The sequence below is a fragment of the Cupressus sempervirens genome, chromosome 1 (genome assembly GCF_028749045.1).
Source record: "Cupressus sempervirens isolate cs-2001-9-10 chromosome 1, ASM2874904v1, whole genome shotgun sequence".
Lineage (NCBI taxonomy): Eukaryota > Viridiplantae > Streptophyta > Pinopsida > Cupressales > Cupressaceae > Cupressus > Cupressus sempervirens.
This window is the reverse complement of record NC_143118.1, coordinates 230,346,756-230,369,992: the sequence shown is the minus strand read 5'-3', so window position 1 is coordinate 230,369,992 and position 23,237 is coordinate 230,346,756. Positions and strand designations below refer to the sequence as shown.

The 23,237-nt window shown below is 36.9% G+C and overlaps 1 protein-coding gene across 6 annotated transcripts in view; it reads left to right on the top strand.

Moving 5' to 3' along the window:
- LOC149577011 (uncharacterized) overlaps positions 1-23,237 on the top strand; it is a 65,946-nt gene that overhangs the window by 35,701 nt on the left and 7,008 nt on the right. For all 6 annotated transcript variants that reach the window (XM_089821562.1, XM_089821586.1, XM_089821571.1 and 3 more), the window contains exons 9-11: positions 6,382-6,441; positions 6,570-6,620; positions 6,721-6,879. In XM_089821562.1, the coding sequence (XP_089677688.1) occupies positions 6,382-6,441; positions 6,570-6,620; positions 6,721-6,879 (270 nt within the window). The remainder of the gene's footprint in view (positions 1-6,381; positions 6,442-6,569; positions 6,621-6,720; positions 6,880-23,237) is intronic.

The following is a 23,237-nucleotide window of genomic DNA, read 5'->3' as shown; positions in this document are numbered from 1 at the left end:
CCATTGATCTATGCGGTAAACATCTGTCAGATCTTAGACATTTCAGCTTGAAACTTGTCTCAATCTCAACTTTAGATTTAAAGATCTTGAATTTTTCAAAAGCTTTTGATTTTTCCTTCGAAAATGCAACCCACATCATCCTAAAATAGTCATAAATGAAAAGAATGAAATATCTCTCACCATAACAAGCCCTTGTCTTAGTAGCACTACATGGATATGTATGAACCAAATCTGAAATTCCATTTGCAGTATACATCTTGTTCTTAGAAGTAGATCTTGCTTGCTTTCCCATCTTACATTTCTTACTTATTGCATCAATAGGCTTCATCAACTTAGGCATATCTCTAACATCATTAGTAGAACTACTCATCACAATGTAAATTCACATGACAAAATCTCTTATGCCATAACCAACTATCATCAATCTTAGCAACGAAACATGTCTTCTTTGCAGAGGTCAAATGAAAAACATTGCCTCTGGTCTTTGTTCCAGATGCACACTCTCTATTCCAGACTCATTTGAGATAGTGCACATTCCATCCTTGAATTAAAACCTTAAACCATTCACCATACCACAGATTTGAGCAATTAAGTGCAATGAACGAAAAATAAAACCATAACACATAACACCAGATTTTATGTTGTGGAAACCCTGTTAGGAGAAAAGCCAAAGTGGGAATCAAACCCACTAGATGTTGTACTAGCACATGTAAAACCATGGTAAAGGTTGAAGGGGAATTCATATGCATTGAGGCACTTGCATGGAGCTCACTGCTCAAATACAAAAAGGGCAACCCTGATTGACCTACATTCCAATTTACAACAAGAGAAACAATTCTGATAGAGCAACAACTCAAGGGGTGGACAATAATCCACTGTAAGAATGAACTATTGATAGCATCAACTATGCCAACACAGCTCCAATGAAACGCATGAACTCTATAAGATCTCACTCATACCTCTTCTCAAAGGTCTCTGAATTTCGGTTACTGACTTTCCTTTGTATCACAACCTTTTTTCAGATCCACATTTTCAATCTCAACTTTGCATCATAACCATCACATACATAATCATCCCTCATACAATTCACCATAACTCTCTTTTACGTTGGCCCAATATGAGTTTATTCAAAATAAATCTCATCATCCAATGTAATAATGATGAATAGGTCCAGATTAATAATCTCCACACGTTGATCCAATATAACACATTTCCTGAGTCAGACAAGAAACACTACTCTGTCATTTGTTAACAGAAACATCTGTCTTTTCTGTCTTCAATCCACGAACAAATCTAGTAGAGAGTGCATAACCATGTCTGGATAGCATCTCTAAGCTTGCATACTAAGATTGGATTCCACCAAAAATTTCCTAAGAAACTACTGTACCACTGTCCAAAACTATCTATTGTAAAACTGTCTGAAAGCAGTCTCTGATAAATTCACTATAACTTCTACAAATGAAATCATGAGTACCTACGATGACATACATATCATCTCAACAAATCTAAGAATATGATTCTATCGTTTCAAGGTCACACCCGTAGAAATGTGTCTTTACCAAATTATCAAGTGCTGATGACAACTCAGAAAACTGTCTAACACATATGTTGACATCAATGAAAAAATATTAATGCCAAACATAACCAGCAACAATTCCATCAAGAATCTTTTCCAACATCCAACAAAGATACGAACAGATATAGTGTAAGTTGAACAACTTGCAAATGTAGCAAGAAGGAGGTCTGTAAAACAATAAAAGTAACTAGAAAGGCAGTCCACCTAATTTTTGGTCTGTTTTGGCTCTAGTATGGATTGTGAATAAACCAAAGTCTATATAATGTGTCTTGTAGGAAGAATAAGTCTTGGAGAAATGCCAAAAAAGAGGTGTGGTGGCATTGTTAGTAGAATAAGACATGAGACATTATTGAAAGGAAACTCAATGGTACAAGTGGGTGTTTAAGAAGAAATCTAGAGTAGATGTTACATTGGAGAAGTACAAGGCAGGCATGGTTGCAAAGGGTATGTTCCTAGTTGCAAATCATATGAAGAGAATTTGAAAATGCATCACTCTTTGTCATTGAAGTAGTGGTATTTAAGAAGAAATCTTGAGCAAATGGTGCATTGAAGAGGTACAAGGCAAGGTTGGTGGCAAAAGGGTATGTTCCTAGTTGCAAGTCATTTTGAAGAGAATTCACAAATGCATAATTGCCTGTAATTGGAATGTATGATAAAGTAGTGCACTTTTAGCATTGTTGTGCATGCTGTGATGGTTGAGATCTTGGTGGTGTTTTAGTTGACACTCAAAGGCACCACTAACAACAATAATGAATTAGGTGTTTGTCTCTAATATTTTGATTATAGTGTAGGAAGACATTTATATGGTTAAGATAAAGTTGGTCAATAATCTTTTACAAAAAGTGAGAAGTAAAAAATTATTTTATGTAGTAACCATCCATAAAGAGAACTCATGTTTCATGTAATGTGGAGTGTACTATAATGTATGGCCATGAGATAGTTGTGTGATTGTTGATATTCTACATAGCAATTAGATAGTTATATGTACTCAATTCAAGCGAGTTTCTCTGTCCTCAAATTCTATCCCTTTTATGCAATTAGGCTATACTAGTCCTATCATATATAGCTGGTGTTCTTATCTCCATCATAGATAATTGATTTAATTACCTCCATCATAGATAACTGATCCGATTTATTTCCTTAAAATATACATTGGTCAAAGTTTGCATATGTGTTGATCTCTCTCATCTTTTATTTGTACATATCATTTATTGGACGTTGCAAAGGTCTCAAATATTCTAATTTTGGAGACTTTTGTTTTGTTCAAATTTCTTAGCACAATGTGAAGTGCCTTCGTTTTTTCTTTCTTGTTATGCCATTTCTTCAAAGCCTTAAATGAATTTATTTTGGCATGCCTTTGATCTATTCCCTTCATTTGACTTCCTTTCTTTATGGGAAATTTGAAGTTTTCCTTCTTCGTTTGCCTTTCCTTTGAAGTCCTTTTTCCTTTGCCCCCATTAGGATCTTGGACATTGATTGCTAGCCTTTGCTCCTTTTCCCTATCAAAACATTGGAGTTTGCATTTCTAGCACCCCTTTAAACCATTGTAACAAGAATCACAACGATTCACACAATTCGATTCAAGCCAAATGATTTTTCGTGAATCGGTGAATTGAATCAGCGATAAAGGGTTTATGAAATAAGTTACTAAATTTCAAGGGTTTTTTAAATTTGCCGATTCGTTTCCGATTCATGGCCGATTCACAATTTGATTCGGCCATGCTGATTCCGATTCTCGTTACTTTTCTTTAAACCTTGCTCTTTTCCTTTGCATTTGACACGGTATTGGACATTTTCTTACTAGCATGTTTTTAATTAGGACCCCAACTCCTTGATTTTTTCCACCAAGTTACCTTTCAGAGTTAGAGTTTCAACCATCTCTTTATTTGGGTACCATTTCCTTAGTATCCCTTGCCCTTGATTTTTGAATTTTTCATATGATAACTTTTTGGATTTGTGATTTGAGAATATTTCTAATGTGAGACATATTATGGTGTACTTTCAAACCCGATAGTTGACTCTTTACATTGTATTATGGTATTGCCTTAATGGGATTGCATGTTTAGATGTATTCTTTGTGTGTGTGTTAAGGGATGAATTTCTTGTCATTGTCAACTCTTAATCCCCAACTTCTTGAAAATGATGTCGGTCATTAGGTCTCCTTAAACCCTGGTCCTTGAAACTCCAAAACTTATGTTTTGCATTGTTCACTCCCACCTACTTCCTTCCATGATCTAAAATACGATTAATCGAATAAGGGCCTACATCTACCAAATTGGATATTTCCTCCCCGATAACAACTTTTCTCCTCAACAATGTTGGATTCAGATTTACTTTTGGTGATGAAGGATGGAGTCAACCATACTTTCATTAATGTAGTGGTTGGGTTCTGACTCATGTTCCTTGCACTGGACCTAAATAGTTCATCTCATGAATTTCACATGCTCTAAGCTTTCCTTACAAGCAACATCCATTATTTATCTAGGAACCAATTGAGCACCATATATGTTTGTTTGTTTTTTCAAGGTGGTCAGCCATCTTGTCCTTCTGCATGACTACAAGCCAAATGAGCTCTTAGGGATTCAACTCATTTGCTCCATCAAAGTAGTTAATATTTGTAAATGTCGAGGATTTTAATTTTATAAATGGTTCTTGTAGTTGAATGTCTCCACCAGACTTCATAATTCCTCCTAATTCATCGGTATAAATGTAATTGAAGATTATTTGAATGCAACATCATTCTAAGTTGTTATAGGCTTTGCAATGGTCTTTTCTTTATTTCTTGTGAATTTCTATTGCTTGGGATGGCTTGCCAAGTATGTTTTGTTGCTTGATATCATTGTTTATGGTGTTTTGTATGCATAGCTTATATGCTGTTGCAATTTCAATTTTTTGTTCCTAATGATGTTCTTGGACTTTGTAACCTAATGGATAAACGTTGGTCTTGGAAGCAGCAATCTACGATGCACTTTGTACTAACACATCTTTCACCAGTACATTAGATTAAGTGGTAGTCAGCATGCATTTTATGATTCAATACTCTAATCAGGGAAAACATCCTTAGTGGTCTGTAATTTTAGTCATCTTTGGAGAATCATGTTGTGCTGACCCATTTCTTGTTGTTATGCAGCGCCATTCTTATCATACTAATAGAGCTTGAAGTAGTAGGTTAATCCTCAACCTAGTGATACCTTTTGGTTTCAGGCGTACATAGTGCACTATTGCATAGCACATTTTTCTATATCTATTGTGTTTAATCCTATTTAGGGTAGGTATAGGGAAGCAACCTTGCTTGTAGTTGAGCTTGAAGGCAAAGGAGGCTGATTTTAGTTTAGGTATTTGGTACCTACAACTCTAAGCACCAACAAGTTAGATGGGAGGTATTGCATGAAGATGGCTATATCTATTTGCTTGTATAAATGGAATGAGATTCGTGAGTATAATATTGTGAGCATACTTTTAATGAGGTTGTATATTGTAGTTTGTAGAATGAACTTTGTAAAATAGACTTTTTTTAACTGGATGTAAAATTTCCTGTGAATATAATTATCTGTCCTTTTGTTGGTTGGTTTATCTTAGAAATGGTTTGCTAAGTTTTTGTCTCATCAATTTCTATGCTCTGTTTACTCTGTCACATGCTTTTGTCAATGTTGAGTAATTGAATTTTATAAAACATGCAATTGAAATTGATTACATGATCTTAAAGAGTTCCAATATTTCAGTATATTGCTCAGCTGTATTAGGGACTCATTTCCCAAGAATGGGTCTATTTCTAAAGCTTACTTCTGTAATTTGTTTATATATTTTGGCATGTTGTTCACTCTCTCTCTCTCTCTCTTTCTCTCTCTCTCTCTCACTTAGACAGCTGTTAAGAAAATCAGTAATTATGTATGTTAACTTTACAACACATAAAAAGTTTCTACCTTTGGGGGCCAGTATAATTTGATCTTGGATTAGGCCACTAATTAATTTTGGACATGGTATTTGGGATTTTGATACCAGATTTGTGACAACTCATTACTTGAAATAACATACAAATTGCAATAACATACATATTCAAAGCACTTGTTGGCCATGAGGTAAGAGATATGTATTCCACTCAGTTCTTGGTGAGGGTAAATAGCTTAGATTTTGAGGATACAATTTCAAAATCAGCTAGTAGGATTTCCATCTCAAACATATCAACAATGCACAGAAAACTCTTAAAAAAGGCACCCAAATAATAGTCAAGATTGTTAACTTGTTTACTTCATATGTTACCTGATTAGCAGTAGCACCAAAACGGTCACAATCATGAAGTCATCAGGTCTCTTTTATAAAACTCCCAGCAGAAGAGGAACTTAATGCACGCTAAATTCCTAAGGATTTAGAAGTTAATATTTATGGTTGTCATGGGAAATCTATTAGCTTCTACTTCTTTTTTCTTTTTTCTTTTATCCAAGTTTCCCAGAGAGAACTTATAGTGCACTTTGTAAAACCCAAAATTGGTTACATTTGTGGACAATATATGAGATTTTAAAAGAAAAACCCCAAAATGATCATATTTGTGGACAATATATGAAAATTAAAAGAATTGAGATGTCTAATGTAGAATTGTACATGTGGGATCTCAGTTAGCTACAAAAATTAATTTTTAGTATGCTCTGATTCAAAGACTACAAAAGAATATGCTTTGTTGTAAAAAATGGGTTTTCCTCATTTGTTCTGTTAGGCGATAATATCTACAGATGTGAGATCTTGTTTCAGTCATGGGTTTATTTTGTCGATGAGACATAATGATGTTTAATTTTGGATGTTTCATGCAGGCTCTTCTTGCTTTCTATCTTATAGACGATCTTCAGATGGTGCAGTCTTCTAAGGCAGTGGTAAATTGATGAGAAGTATTTATTTTCAACATAAAGTATTGTGCATCTCTGGTAGAATAATGATCTCTGGATTAAATTCCAGTTTTTGTAGACTGCTGATTTTCTGGTTGTTGTTATGTTATTTCCAGGTGCCTGCGATTATTTATGTTTGCAGCTTTATGACATCTATTGGTTTGCAGGTCTTAAAGCTTGTGTCTTCTGCATGCATATGCAAGTCATTATAGAAAAAATGTTTCGACTCTTCAAACACTAATTTTTTTCTATGCTTTTTTGCATCAGGAATTACAATGGACTAGCTATCGTGTTAAAGCATTTTTCACTGTTGGAGCACTTTTATGGATGTTTTCTGGGTCTGCATTATATCTTCTACCAACGAATATGTGGAGCTATATTTATTTCATATCAGTGATCATTGGTGTTGGAAATGCTTTGGTGATGGTATGTTCATGGATATCTCCAGCTACACCCTCTTTGAATCAAATCATATTAATAATTAACCAAAGTAGCTGGATACAACTCTGTGCCTCTGGGCACATGTATCTCTGTATCCGTATTGGATACAGATATGCACAGGATATGGATACATGATGGATACCGTACCCACATGTGCCCAAAGAAACCTTGATTTTCCAACCATGTCTAATACTGTTCAATTCGATTTTTTTAAAGCTCAATAAATCTTTCTAAATTTTAAAAAACTTTAATCATGCAATTTTTTATTTTTCTAATTTGGTATAAACCTCACCCTGGGGTTGTGTGACTGGGATGGGGAAATGGGTTCTGGAGACAATTTTTTTCCTCTAGAGCAGGGGATGACAATGGGGACTACTATATGAAAAATAGGAATTTTTTTAAATATATAGGGAAACAAAGACTTTTTTTATGAAAACAAAGATAAAGCATGCTTATATAGATTATAGAACCTCAACATATAACGGTTGTGTTCAATAATTTAAATTGAGAGTTCACGAGTGAAAGTCAAACAGTTAATCAAAACTCAAAACATTATTAAAATAAATTAATGGGACAGCCAAGGGACAGTTTCCAGAAGTCTCCGAGTTTCAGGGATGCCCCCATTTCCAAGACTGGTTAAATTATGCTAGAAATGTGTCCCTGGGTAATAGTGGTTCTATAAACAAACCTACATCAAATGGGGAAGACAAATGAAATGTTTGTCTATTTCAGCAACCCATTTTTTTCCGGTTATCTTCCTATGCAGCTCCACTATAGTGAATTGTTAAATCAACTTATTATTATTTATGTAGCAATTTATGTCTATGTTGCTTTTAAAGTAATGAAAATAACCTCTAATAACTTAGAAATTGTATTACATAGCTTTATTTTAATTTATTTAAATGCAAACTTAGGAAATATTAAAATTTATTCAATTGGAAAGCCAAATTCAACTGGAAAGCCAAATCAACCAAATAATTGAACAGGTCCTGTCACCTGCCTGTGACTGATGTCAGGCAATGTGGGTCAACTGGCAGTCCCATTCCTAAAAACTAGGGATGCTCCTAGAAACTAGGGAATATACCCTGTCACCTTGAAACTGAAACCGTATACTGGCCCCGAGGAGCCTCAAATCTAATCATTGCCACAACCTCCTAAATTTTAGGAAAATCCCTAAAATTAAGGAACTGCTCCGACTGGCTCTCAAATTGACTATAGAACAAACTCTGGTCACTGAGTATCTAGTATGAGTCTCTATCCACCATTGCTAGCCTATGAGACTCCAATAATAGGTCAACTCTCATGACTTTGCTAGTGTGCAACGTTTGGAGCCAAGATAGAGGTCAGTCCAAGAGTGGCATTGATAGTGGACTTTAGTAGGTAGCGGCCAATATCAACTGATTCCCAACCAGGACCCTCCTATTGAGGAAATCAGGTCTGTACACAAATCCCAAGTTTATTTCTATCAAGTTATGTTTGTACGTTGGGATGTCTTCCTATTTGAGTTAGAAGTTCCTTAAATTGTTCCCACATTTCAGTTAATATCTTCTATCAACTATTGTAATTGATACTACATATGTCAGTGCAATAAATAACGTTCTTGAGTCGCCATTAGCACAAAGCTTCTTGGAGTCATTAAGTCAATTTGTTTGGGCAGCCACTCCATAAATTTTTTAATAACAGCCATAGAAAGGATATTATAGAGGTATCAAAGCCACAAGACTAGCCAACTTGTGGGTAAACTATTGGAATTGCAGGCTAGTTAAAATAGGAAAAATGTTAGATAGGCATGAATAGGAAGCCATATAATTTTAGCCACAACCAATTTGAACAGGCAGGGTCTTCAAACTAGATTGATATTGAGGATAGTTACACAGTTGATGAGGAGTTAACCTTTGAGACAAGCATTTAGGTTGATCAGGTAAATTTCACTCAAATGGCTCACGATGCGAATGAATAGGAACAGGAAGTGAGGGAAACCTTGCATGCTATTAGAGATGGATAGAATAATATCGCTACTGCACTTCAGCAGCTTACAGGTGCTATGCAACAGCTAGCTCTGACACACAGGAGAGCACTAAGTCATCACATTGGAGGTGGTAGTGTGGTAGGATCACCCCGGGCTGCTAGGGCCCCCATACGGAACACTGATAGGCCATTGATGCCCATTTTTGCTGAGAATAATGCCAAGGAAGACGTAGCCCAACCTGCAGCAGCAGGCTTACTTCCAGATGATGTTATGGCTATGTACGATGAATGTGATTTGTTCCTTGATCTGGTTAAGCAGAATCTGACCTTTATTCAATACATGAATAAAAAAGGGAGTCGGAGAGGACAGAATAGGACATGAGGCCTACGGCACAAAATAGAGACTTGAAGCATGCCATGAACAAGTTATCTCTCCTCACTTTTGATGGCAGCAGTATGACGTTTGCTAGGGTGTGGATTCACAAGTTAGACACATTCCTAACACTCAAACCCATGTTGGAAACAAAAGCTATTAGATTTGCAACGATGCATTTAGAAGGAGTACCATATGATTGATGGCATGATGGACTAGTCACCCAGGATCATGGTCTCATCACATCTTATGAGACTTTCAGCTCTAAGCTGATCACTCATTTTGACAAGGACATTGAGGTCTACTACAAGGATTTGGCATAGTTGCAATAGGGTGGATCATTAGATGACTTCATTGATGAGTTTCAGCGGATCTCGGTTATGGTTTCGGATATGATGGAACAACGTAAGGTAATGCTATTCACAAAGGGCTTACAAGACAAGTTTAGAGGTTTGGTCAAGGTCCCTAAACCAGACGCTTTGGATGATGCTATTAAGATCGCACGATTTGGACTCTCCTTCGATACTATAGCCTCCTAAGAAACCTTATAAGGGATCTACTTCGATCCAAAAGAACAAGAATCAACATAAGACTCCCCCCCCCCTCAAATTGGACTTTGAGACACATAATGAACTAAGGAGGAAGAAGCTATGCTTCAATTGTAGGGAGCCATGGACATTGGATCAAAGATGCCTTGGCAAGGGTAAAATACATTATATCGAGGTTCTTTTGGAAGAGGAGGATGAGCAGCAGGGAGGCAGTGATGTTGATTGCAGCAATAAGGAAGAAAGTGAGGAGAAACCTCCTAAAGAAAGGAAGAAGGAATCCACCCCAGGATGGTCCCCTATCATAGCTTCCCTTTTTACCGATCCCACAGGTCACCCCTTTCATTTGAAGGACGTAGTTAGAGGGTAGCTATTGTGTGCCTTTTAGATACAGGTGCATCACATAATTTCATAAGCACATGCTGGGTATCAAAGAGAAGGTTACAGGTTGATGATATGCCCGAGTTTGAAGTTAGGGTAGCAGGAGGTGATAGATTAAGGTGCACGAGAAAAGTGCCAAGGCTTTTGATTCACTTTGATGACTATCTTCTAGAGGCAGATTTTTATGTTGTTGACTTGGATGGGTTAGACGCCATGTTGGATAGGCAATGGTTACAAACTGTCGGTAGGTACTTAGTTGATCATGGTGAGATGCAGCTAGAATTCTTACAGGATGGCTGACAAGTGATTCTCAAGGCCATGCCAGAGGGTGAACCTAGAGTGATTTCAGCTCATAGAATGGAGGCTATTATGAGAGATGATGACATTGAGTGGGCAATGCACTGTTTCATTTCCTCTAAGGTTACATTAGGTTCAGGACAACAGTTTCACTGTGACATTCAGCCAGTGCTTGATAAGCACAAGAGGGTTTTTGAAGGCATACCTCGGGTATTCCCCCAGATAGAGGGTTTGACCATATCATTGAGTTAGAGGGGGGTGCCAAACCTATTATTACCACTTCTTATCATCACCTCAGGCACTATAAAGACGAAATAGAAGGGACGATTAAGGAACTCTTAGACATGAGACATCAGACCTAGCTCCAGTCCTTGTGCTTCTTTGGTAGTTTTGGTGAAGAAGACGGATGGTACTCTTCACATGTGTATTGATTATCATGCTCTCAACAAGAGGACCATTAAGTATAGGTACCGTATTCCCCACATTGATGAGTTATTAGATGAACTACATGGGGCGGTCTATTTCTCGAAGATAGATCTTCAATCTGGATACCATCAAATACGTGTTCGGGAGGACGTGCATAAGTTAGCTTTCAGATACCACTATGACACTATGAGTTTTTGGTTATGCCATTTGGGCTCACCAATGCGCAGCCACATTTCAGTTTTGTATGAACCATATTTTCAAAAACCAGTTGCGCAAGAGCGTGTTGGTGTTCTTTGATGATATTTTGGTTTTTAGTAGGACTTGGGAGGAGCATTTGCAGCACCTAGATAAGGTACTTAGCATTATGGAGGAGCATTCATTGTTTGCAAAGGGATGGAAGTGTGAGTTCAAATTGACTGAGATTCTTTACTTTGGACACATGATTGGTGCAGATGGGGTTAAGGTACACCAGGAAAAGATACAAGCAATCCTAGATTGGCCACCTCCAAGGAATGTATCAGATTTGAGAGTTTTCCTATGTCTTGTCTCTTATTACAAGAGGTTCACTAGAGCCTTCTCTCAGACAACAACTCCCCTCACCGATCTCATACGGAAAGGGCCATTCAGATGGATGGATGATGTAGAGGTAGTCTTTGATAGGCTCAAGATAGTGATGAGCACATGCCTTGTTCCGACACTTCTCGACTTCTCTCGCCCTTTTCTCTTAGGGTATGATGCTTTGGGGAATGGAATTGGTGCAGTTTTGATGCAGGACAGACACCCGATAGCATATGAGAGTCGGAAGCTCAAGGAAAATGAGAGGTATTCCACCTATGACAAGGAGATGCTAGCCATTATGGACGCCTTAATAAAGTTTAGACAGTACTTGGTGGGTGGCAAATTCACGGTTAAGACGAACCACAATAGCTTGCGATATTTCTTATAACAAAAGGATCTCAATGAAAGACAACAAAAGTGGGTCAGCAAGATTTGGGCCTATGATTTTGACATCGAGTATGTCAAGGGTAAGAACAATATAGTTGCTTATGTGCTTTCCAAGACACCTTTAGTAGTAGAGTGTTGTGCCATTTCAGAGATATCTTGCAGATTGGAAGTCCCAGTTACTGACTGAGTATTCTAAGAATACTCAAGCTTGTTAAATCATGGATGGGCAGCTCTAGGGCAACAGGTACAAGCTAATCAATGATTTGATTTTTTATAAGGATAGGATCTACCTGTGCCAGAGTCTAAGCTTAAGGTAAAAATTATGGATACTTTTCATGATGCACCATCAGCTGGACACCTAGGTTTCTTGAAAACCTATAGGTAGGTTAGAGAAAGGTTTTCATGGAAGGGCCTCAAATCCTTCAACATGTTAGAGAATGCCAAACTTGTTAGTAGAACAAGTCAAAGCACGAGTTCCCAACCGGATTATTACAGCCTCTCCCTATTCCAATACAAAAATGGAAAAGTATCTCGATGGACTTAATTATAGGATTGTTGAGAGTGCAGGACAAAGATTCTATTTTTGTGGTTGTGGACAAATTGACTAAGTTTGCTCATTTCTACGCTATAGCGGTAGATTGGTCGGCCTCTCAGCTAGCCGGCTTGTTTTTTCGAGAGGTTTTTCTTCTACATGGTCTATCCTGGACCATTGTGAGTGACAGGGATAGCAGATTTCTCAACAGTTTTTGGTAGGAATTATTCAGATTGACAGGTACGGAATTGACACCCAGCACGAGTTACCAGCCACAAACGGATGGGCTGACTGAGATAGTAAATAAATGGGTGGAGGGTTATCTTTGGAACTATGTAGCGGGGCAACAGAGAGCTTGGATTAAATGGTTATATTTAGGGGAGTAATGCTACAACTCCTAGCACATGTCCATCCGGATGACACCATTTCGAGCTGTCTATGGCAGCAAACCTCCATCGTTCGTAGATCTGGCCTTGTAGGACAATAGAGTGCCGCTAGTTGGAGATTGGATATAGGATCAGCAAGACATTCTCAGATCTCTTTGGGAGAATATCCAATAGGCTTAGAATCAGTAGAAGATGTATGCTGATCGCCACTGGACAGAGCGGAGTTTTACCTTTGTCTCCAACCTTATAGGTAGAGCTCCTTGAAGAAGAGTGGATCCGAGAAGCTTCAGCCTAGGTTTTATGGTCCCTATCATATTACCAGGAGGGTTGGAGAGGTAGCTTATGAGGCCAGATGACAATAGAATTCATAATGTTTTTCACATGGCTTGCCTCAAGAAGGCAATTGGTCAGCATGTAGTGCCTTCCGTTGGATTGCCCCCACTTGATGTGGAAGGGAAATTGGTTTTGGTTCTAGCCAAGGTGATTGAGATTAGGGAGAGGAAGTTGCATAAGAGATCCATTAGGGAGTATTTAGTTCGCTGGAAAGATTTTCTATATGAAGATGCCACTTGGGAGGGTGAATCAATCCTACAGCATCCGGCACTCAGATTGCTTGAGGGCAAGCAATCTCAGGAAGGGAGGACTGTAATGTCCCCTTCTCTGCGCTAGGCCTTACTAGCACCTTGTTGGTCTATCTTTCCATCCGGATAGGCTAACGACATTAATCTTGAGGATGCCAGCCAATCATAGGAATCTAATTGGTTTCGTTGGGGAATATTTAAGTTGTGGAGTTTTTCTCTAGTTAAGTCACTTTATTTATAAAGTTGATTTATAAAGTTACTTTATGACTTAAAGTCATTTTATAACTAAAGTAACTTAGTGACTAGAAGATGAAATTGGCTTTTATCCCACATTGCCTAGTTGTTTGTACTTCCGCTCATATTGAGGTTATAAAAGAAATGAACCTCGTTGGGATTGACACGATGAAATATATCAATATATTGAAGATAATCTTGGTTGCTTAAATGTGAATGGTTTTCTTAAGGACAAAACCCCTTAAGGAGAATCGAGAGGCTGGACGTAGCCCCTGTATCTCACCTTACTTAAGCTGGAATTAGAGGTAGTACATTGGAATCAGCATGAAACCTTCTTGAGATTATGGTAGATAGTAAAGAGCATAGTTAGCCGAGAGAAAGGCTCTTGGATACAAGTTCATTGGTGTACAGATATCAGTAAATCGGATGGTAGTTTGAAGACGGGAGCTTGGAGGTCAGTCAGTCTAAGGCCCTCGTGACAGAGGTAACTTCCACGTCTTACCTGAAGCATTGCATTAGTATTTGGCAGAGTGGTGGTCTCCTTCTAGACTCCGGTTGTACGATAGAGTTACCGCGTGGAGATTGGTGGTCACAGTTCTATGGCTCTTACCTAATGGCCAGGAGCTCCACGTATTCCAACACTGGGACAGCTACAGAATGGTGTTTGTATGGGTAGTGTGCTCGGGCAGAGCTAGTGTGTAGCGTTTGGAGCCAAGATAGAGGTCATTCCGAGAGTGGCATTGATAGTGGACTTTAGTAGGTAGCGGCCAATGTGGACTGATTCGCAACCGCATCACCCTGCTATTGACGAAATTGGATCTGTACACAAATCCCAAGTTTATTTCTATCAAGTTATGTCTATACATTAGGATGTCTTCCTATTTGAGTTAGGAGTTCCTTTAATTGTTCCTGCATTTCAGTTAATATCTTCTATAAACTATTGTAATCGATACTACATATGTCAATGCAATAAATAATGTTCTTGAGTTGCCATTAGCACAAAGCTTCTTTGGAGTCATTAAGTCAATTTGTTTGGGCAGCCGCTGCATAATTTTTGTGATAACAGCCATAGAAAAGATATTACACGCTGACCCTTTCCTCTATCAAAAACCTGGTTCTGATCATGTTATAATTCATTCCTTTTGATCATAGTATGCTTTTCCTTTATCATTTTGGTCTGCTGCCCATATTTCAAACTTGTATTAGGTGCATCATCCTCATGGAGAATGTTTATTGGTTCCATTTGATTAATGTGGCCTTTGTTGTACGACCTCTGTCTTGCCTTTGAGAAATCATCGGGTGCACTGTGGTCCTTGCTGAGTGGAAGATTTTTATTGTTATGCATTTCATCAGTCATACAAACATCTCGATCAAGGTTTTGAACATCTCCTCGTACACAATTTGCTCCATTCCCATACTCCTGATGTCTTTTCTTCTTGCAAGAAAGTTTAAAAAATAGCTCATATCTAGGAAATATTACTTCAGTTTTATCAAGAATCTGATTAAATAGGATATTTGGAAAACTTTCAGCACTATTCTTCAACACGTTCTCCCCATTATGTCCTGTTGATATTTGATGTACTTCCCGCTCATAGGATGAACTGAAAAATGTCTCTTCTGAATGCATATCATGAGTTTCATCAACTTCAAAATTAGACTGCTATCTTCATCATGATGCTGATGGACTTGATTGCATAGAAGATTCTCTTCAAAAAATGGATTCAAAACCATAGAGAACTCGGGCATATCTCCATGAGAACTTCCATCTGAAACTTCTTCCTCAAACAATGGGTTCAACCACATAGAGAATCCAGGCATACCTTCATGAGAGCTTTTATCTGGATCATCAGGTTTTTTATCATACAAGATATCAGCAAATTGTATACTAAACTCATCCTTTTGAGAATCATCATCTTCTTGATCAACAAGACTGATATCTTCATAAGCATTTTCTCCTCAAACTTGTTTCTGTTCATATATCGTATGCAATTCTATTTCATCTCCACTATATAATTCTTGGGAATTATCATCTCCTTCATCTATCCCCTGAATATGTGCTGATCCATTAACCTATTTTTCATGGTGAATTGAGAAAAAAGTTTGACCATTTCTTTCAACATGTTTCTTATACTCCATATCTAGCAAATTTGAAATTTCTTTTATGCTTAGAGAATTCTCTTCATTTCTATATTTACTGATATTTGCTGTCATATGAGTGTCGGATCCCTCTTCAGACTGTCCAAAAATTTCTTCTCCATTAAAATCTGAAACATTATTTACTTCAGTATATGTTTCCTTGTCTTCATCATCTTCTTCTAATATCTGGACAAGAAGCTTCAAATCAAGGTCATCTATTGAGATTCTCAATTTTTTGACCTTTCTTATGAATTCTTTTCGTGAAGACATAATGTTTACAGGCATCCTCTGATACATATTTACCATCCTCAAGAATAACTGTGCAAAAGACTCCCCTTCTAAACTCTCCAAACTGAAAAAGTCATTAAGAAAGGATCTTCTTCCATGCTGCAGCCTTGGTCTTTATGCAATTCATAACACATTTTATCTTCCTCGCTTGCTTCATGAAATTCATATAGGAATCATTGTTCAAATTCTTTCCAAGATGAGATACTATGTGTAGGTAGTGATTCATATGCTTGCCTTGCATTGTCTTTTAATGTCCTGACAAATAACTTCATCAACTGATCCTCTGCGCAAATGTCATGGTCTTGTGTGAATGTATAAAACACATCCAAATGTTGAAGTATTGATTCATCCCATTCTTTGTAAAACTTTGGTACATGTTGTGAAAGCTTCAAGAACAACTTGTTAGGTCTAAAATCAAATCTCCTCAGATCCAATGGCTTGATGCCATCTGGAATAAAAGGCCTTCTTTGAAATGATCGATACATTTGAAAAATCTATATATCATTTCCTTTTGAGTCTTTTCCCTCAATAGAGTTACCAACTGAAACTTTATTGGATAGAGTCACCAACTCTTTTGAGGAATGTGTTGATCTTCTGGGTTCTTGCTTCCAACACAGTATGCTTCCAAACAAGATGATACCAACTGCTTTCCAAATCTGATCTGCGAAATCCAAAATTCTGGGTAACTTCACAACACTTGCTGTGAGCAATTCTCACCAATAGAGTCATCAATCAGTTGGTTCTTAAAACCACAGATTGGGAATCCAAGAGCTTTGCCAATTCTTCAATAGGATCATCCAATCAGTTTTGGCCAACGAATGGGAATAACCTTGATTCCCTAACACTTTAGGCTTCGCTAACCTAGGCTGGTATACCTTCACCTTAAACCTTGATTGCTTAGTTCAAAGGTTTTTCTATAGCGAATTTAAACTTCTTAAGTTCTAAGCTGGCAAAATCTTTAGACTTGTTCAAAATTGAATAGCATGAATGCTTTGATACAATGTAATGATTGAGCTGATGTTTGTAGGAAAGATATATGAAGATTTTTAACTTCGATTATAAATCCAACTACTAAACTTCAATGATTTAGAAGGCTGGTGCCTTTTCTTTTTCGGGCAACAGAATCAACTACAATAAGGATTATTACGTACAACCTTATGAGACAATATTTATTAAATATCATCAATTTCTCCTATGCACTGCAAAAGGCAAATTTTATATGCAATTCTCTATAAATCCAAAAGGGTATTATCTTCCTTGGCAGAAGTTCAATTAGACAGAGACAAGGAACACCTGTTTACTTCTCAATATCCCTGATTGTCGAACAAAGAATGCGGAACATATCTAATACATGAGCTATGCTGGAAATAATTTAATAATCTTCTTACTAATCATAAGGGACGAATCCAAATTATAATTTTAGCTTCTTTTCCTTTTAAATAAACAAAAACAAAAGGGCTTTTATTTTGTTATTGAAATATAATATTTGAATTTATATTTACCAAGCCAAGCCTCCTCATCCTTATTTCTCCTTATGAACAGTCTTAATATTTCATTTTTTTTTTCTCTCCTTCTCTTTCCAGATAATAGATTCTTTATTTATATGCCCTTATTTCTAGTAAGGATGTGTCTCTTAGCAAAAAGAGATGTCTCTTACTTAACTATTCTTTTCATAAATATTTTCTTTTACAACTTTTCTTTAAATATAACATCCACTAAACATAAGGTATTTCATTATATTGGGTTAAAGGTTATGTGTTTTCCTTTTGCTCGTTATTTACCTGCATATGCACGAAGATGATGTCAACATTTTTGAGTCTTTAGTGCACGAGCTTTTCCTGTTCTTCCGTTTTTCTTCCTTGAACTTTTGTACCAGGCAGGCCCAAAAAGTGCTGAAGGAGGTCGATCGCATTCTACTAAAGAACAATTAATGCAATTCCTTCCAAGAAGATGCTTAGAGCGGAGACTTCACGCTGCAGATTTTGTGCCAGCAAAGTCAGTATGGAGAAGCACCAAATTTCTTCCAGACTAGAAAGTCCCACTCTGAATTTTGTCTTACGTTTTTGCACCAACCACTATACCCAAGATGGTTGACCAAACTGGGTGATGAAAGCTTGCACAAAGTTTCCACAAAATAATCTTAATCACGGGGTGGTCTCAATGATATTTGCTCATTTTGGTATGCTTGTCTACAAGCATATTTTTCTAAAAGTTTACAAAGCTATCTTCAATAAATATATTTTGTGCATAACTTCCGTTCTCCATTCTAGAGGAGACACTATGCAATCAATCTTTAATTAACCATAATGGTTAGTGTTGTGCAAATATTGAAATAGAAATCGTGGACATGAATCCTCTGTTGAGTCCCATCTAAGGGTATAGGGATTACTTACTTTTAATGCCATTGATATCCTCAAAAATCACAGTGATAGTCAAAAAGCAGTACTGGTTCTCCTTCGTTGAACTCATTGTATTTACTTTTCTTGCTATTTAACCAATAGCATGTGTTCTTTAATCCACGATAGTAGGAGTCCAGTGATATTTAAATTGGTACTTGGTATAAAATCAAATCCACTGCCACCATCTTTTGTTGCCTATTTGTCTCAAATAGAAGAAATGTGCTCATCATTTGGTCACTATTGTTAATAATTGAACAAGAATTTGATTTATTTAAATACAACAATGTTGATCTGTAAATGTTGTTGCCATACTATGTTGGTAGGTGTATTTGAATAGGCCACCCTTTGAAAATCTTGAGTAACATGAATCATCCATCGTTCATTATGCATAGCTATAATACAGGAATTACATCTCTTCTAGTCCTCCTTTGGACATTGATGCTGCCACTTTTGATTTGGCTCATACTTTTGATGTTGATAGCAATATTTAATCACGAATCTCTGACATTCTCTTGATCAGTATATTGTTTGAACATAAGTAGTGGGTAAGATCTAAAAATTGATGATCGAGTGCATGCATCAAATTGCTTTTTAGGATTTAGAATGGCAGGGATATGTTTGAAAATGAGGATTTACATAGTCGCACATGATGGCATCATATTTGGGACTCAAACTTTTGCCAAAATTTTGAGTTCCATCACACCCCTTGTCAAAATCCGAAGATTGTGGCAGGAGGCGGTACCACCTGCCTCCCTATAGACACTGGGCTGTATAGTCCCGTGACATAGGTAACTTCAAGTACCATGCAACTGAGGTGTCATTGGGTACCCTTCAACATAGGTTCTATCGAATACCTGTGTTACTATAGGTTAATAAGAATATAAATTTTTTTAAACAATAAAAATAAAAACCTCCCTTATTAATATGAATTTTTGTTTAATTTTTTTTTCTGATATTTATAAATGAAGAAACAAAAGAAAAAGAAAATTATTTAAAAAATCATTTCTTTCTTGTACGGAGTGTTCATATGGGAAGGGCTTTTTCCTCAATTTGGGTGCCCAATTCCATTTTGTGAAAATAATTAGTTGATTCTAAGGCTTTTGGGCCTTTTAAATGTAATGGCAAGGGCTAATTTGCCCAAAATGCTAAAAAAATGTAGATTGCTTTTAAGATTGACAATCAACCTCCACCTTCAAATGACTCTAGATTTGGCCTCTGCCGTCGGACTTGAGCAAAACAAAAGGTGATTTTGACTTAAAATCACCTTCTAAATCCAATGGTGACCTTGGATTGACTTGGAAAGCTCTAATAGTGAACTGCAATAAAAATCCTCTCCAAGACTATGCAAGGGTGCTCCAAAAGCGCTGATATCATGTAAGAATTGCTTTGATGCAATGAATGAATTTTTCAAGATCTAGAAGCCTAATGAATAGCACAAAAGAGAGATGAAATGATACGATCAATTGGATCAATAATAATGGATTGGAATGAATTAATTTACAATGTAAATGTGCTTGCATACAAAGGCAAGGCATGGTAGCTAGGAGATAAGTCAAAGATAGTCCATCACCCACATGTCAACCAATGGTGGATCATCCTCCAATGTACAATAAAGTATGTGCAACAAAGTGAGGATTATAATGTGATAAGTGCACTAGAGGTGGATCTTGCACGTAAAGTGGAATGTGTTAACAACTAGATCACCACCTAAAGTGGAATTTCTCCTACACCATGTGCAAGAATAGATGCAAACTCCTGCGTGTCTAATATGAAAACTACTATATATGCATTATCCTAAGTAAGCTTAAGTAAAGTGTAATTAAGAATATTTAATTACAACAACACTTTTAATAACTTATGTTGAAAATTATAGCTTTATACCCTAATGGACAAAGTGATCTTAAGTTGACCTTAGTCATTTTTGGCACCCAAGACTGGCTATTCATAACCTTCTTGTGGAACTTGTAATGGTGGTTGACATTTGGTCAGTGACCTGCAAAGGAGACTCTAATCTCCAAGAAGATTAGAATTCAATACACGATTATGCTGAATTCCAGTCACATCCAAGATGCATTGAAGGATTTTTAGGCTCATTTTCCAGGCAGTAAAGATGTCTTCTAGATGATCATGAGCTGGATCTTTTCTTTTCTCTAATGTAATAAAGGTGCTTTCTTCTTGTGGACATGTTCACCCTCACAGGTCTATTTTGAAACTAAAATTGTTTATACTTTTAATAACTTACAGTGAAAATTACAGCTTTGCACTCTAAGGGACAAAGTGAGCTTAAGTTGACCTGCTGGGGCTCATTTTTGGCGCCCAAGTTTGATTATTTATAACCTTCTTGTGGAATTTGCAGTGGTGGTTGACATTTGATCAGTGAGCTATTGATTTTCAGCATTGAAGGCCTACTTTGTAACCTTCTCATCTATTCGGAGGATCACTCCAGCTGTTTTCAAATGCACTCAGTCTTGGTAGTAGTTTTTTCTACTTTGTTTCTTTAAGAGTGAGTAACTTGGTGAAAGCTGCTTAAATGAACTGTTAGTAGAGTTGTGTATAAAATCTGTGTAAGGAATATGGTGGTTCACTTGATTTTATTTATTTGCGTTGTGATCATCCTCAAACTCACACTAATGTTGTTGATGATTGTGTGAATACTAGTCATTACAATATTGGTTTATTAACTTTATTGTGATTTAAAAAAAAAAAAAAACTTTCAGAGATAAGAGATAAACTTATTATTGTCCGTTATTTTTCTGATCATTTGCTTTCAGTTTATTTTTTTCTAGAATCTTAATGTTCTTTTGATTTCTTTTTGCAGCTTAGTAGCTTTAGGGTAAGTGTATAATTATATTATGCTAGTGTAGAGTAGGCTAGATAGGTAGACCACTTGGCTGTTCCAACTCAAGCAAGACTTTGCTAAATGGAAACTTGGAGCTGTCTCCTACAAGGATCTCCCAGCTTTTCTAAGAGAAGTGGAGTGTCTATTGTTCTATTGACATTGGTTGTGCGAAAACCACTATCAATAGGACTAGTGCTAGGAGGAGGGTCACTTAATTAAACCAGACCCTTGTAAGCAGTCATTTAGTGAACCTAATAGAAGGGTCACCCATGCCTTGTCCCTCAAGGAACTAGACCACCTATTAGTCTAGTTAGGTCAACACAAAGGAATCTTGGAAACTTGGATCTGACTTTTACAAGCATCTTTCAGCTTTTGAAGAGTAAAGTGTCTAGCATTCTACTTAAAGTTGGCTGTCTAAAGCCGCCACCAACACTCTTCTCCCCTTAAACACAAGACTAAATTACCAATAGCACAAAGAGAAAGCATTAAGTTTGGCTTTAAACCTAAGATTTGTGGTTATGGTTAAAATGGTTTAACCATTGCGGATTGGGTGCACCCTTTTTCCCTATATGCCATGAACTATTCTTATGGAAGATTCAATAGCCATGTAAGGGGTAGGTGGCATGAATTTCAGTCGCCCCTACCACTAAATCTAGGCACAAATAATGGTCATTTGTTCTTTGATCTAATCAGGCAATGCACCAACCAATGTCATCTGATTTCCTCCACACCTGCGCTTGCAGCTTATAATTTTTATTGGGGGATTTGTTCATCTTCTAATGACACTTAGAGAAGACTAGGTTGACCTGCTAACCAGTTGCATATAAATTGAAAGGTTCAAAAGGAAATTTAGAGGCTTAATAAGGGTATGTTGTTTGATCAACAAAAAAGGGATACCTGAGAAGATTTCACAAGGAATTTTATAATATGATCAGATATGTGAATTTCCAACTTAAGCCAGGTTTGCAGGCCTAAGCCAAAATAAACCCCAGTCAGAATAGGACTTGGCTAAGCTCTTGACAAAATGCACCATGGACCAATTTTCAAAATTCAGAAAACAAAGCGATTTTTTACCAAATTTTTAGCATGAACTCTTCATGATTTGCATGATTTATTGTAGAAAACAACAAGAAATTGCTGTGTTTTCGCAGATCTGAGTAAAAAGAAATCACAATATTTTTGACTTTTGGTGCAGTTTTTTAGAGCTTAGGCCATGCCGTGAGAATTCACGACTAACCTTAAAATGCGTTCCAATTCAGAAAAACTTACATCAACTAAAATTTCTAGTTAAAACTCTTAAGCTCGTACATGGACAACTTTTTTCATTAAGAGGACAAAATGAGACCAGTTCTCTTCAAGAACGCTCTTCCTATTAAAACTATAACTTTCGATTCTCATACAGTCTGATTGTGCAGACTGCACATTCCTCTTAGAGCATATAAAACCATTATTAAGGCTATTAATACATTGCCCTTTGAATAGGCATGATTGGCGGTCCTTCTAGGGTGACTCTAAGTTAGCATTAGAAACATTAACAATTAGTTATGTTTGCTGTTAAATTAATCTCCTTTCTAAGCACCGATTGTGAGGAGTCTTTGTGGGCCGACCTAGATGGGGTCATGTCCCTTTAAGGGACATGCCCTTTGGTTATTATATATATGGAGGGTATTGTTGTAGTTAAAGGACACATTAAATTCACAAGTCTGCTCCTGTAAGCAACTCTGCCTCAAATCGATTCTTGCTGTGGTAAAACACATTTTCAGAAAGTCAATTAATATTAGCATCTCCTTTCAAGGTCTGACATTAAAGAAGATCAGAATAGAAGGTCTAAGAAGGTTTTATCTCAGATCTGATATTCAGAATTTGTAGAATATTTACATGGTATCAAAGCTCTGGTAGTTGAACCTAGGCTCTGCAAATTAAATAATCAGACTTGATATATATTTAGCATCATTCTCCTATCTTCAATGACATACACAATCAGACCTGAGGACAGGTTTGATAGGAAAGAAC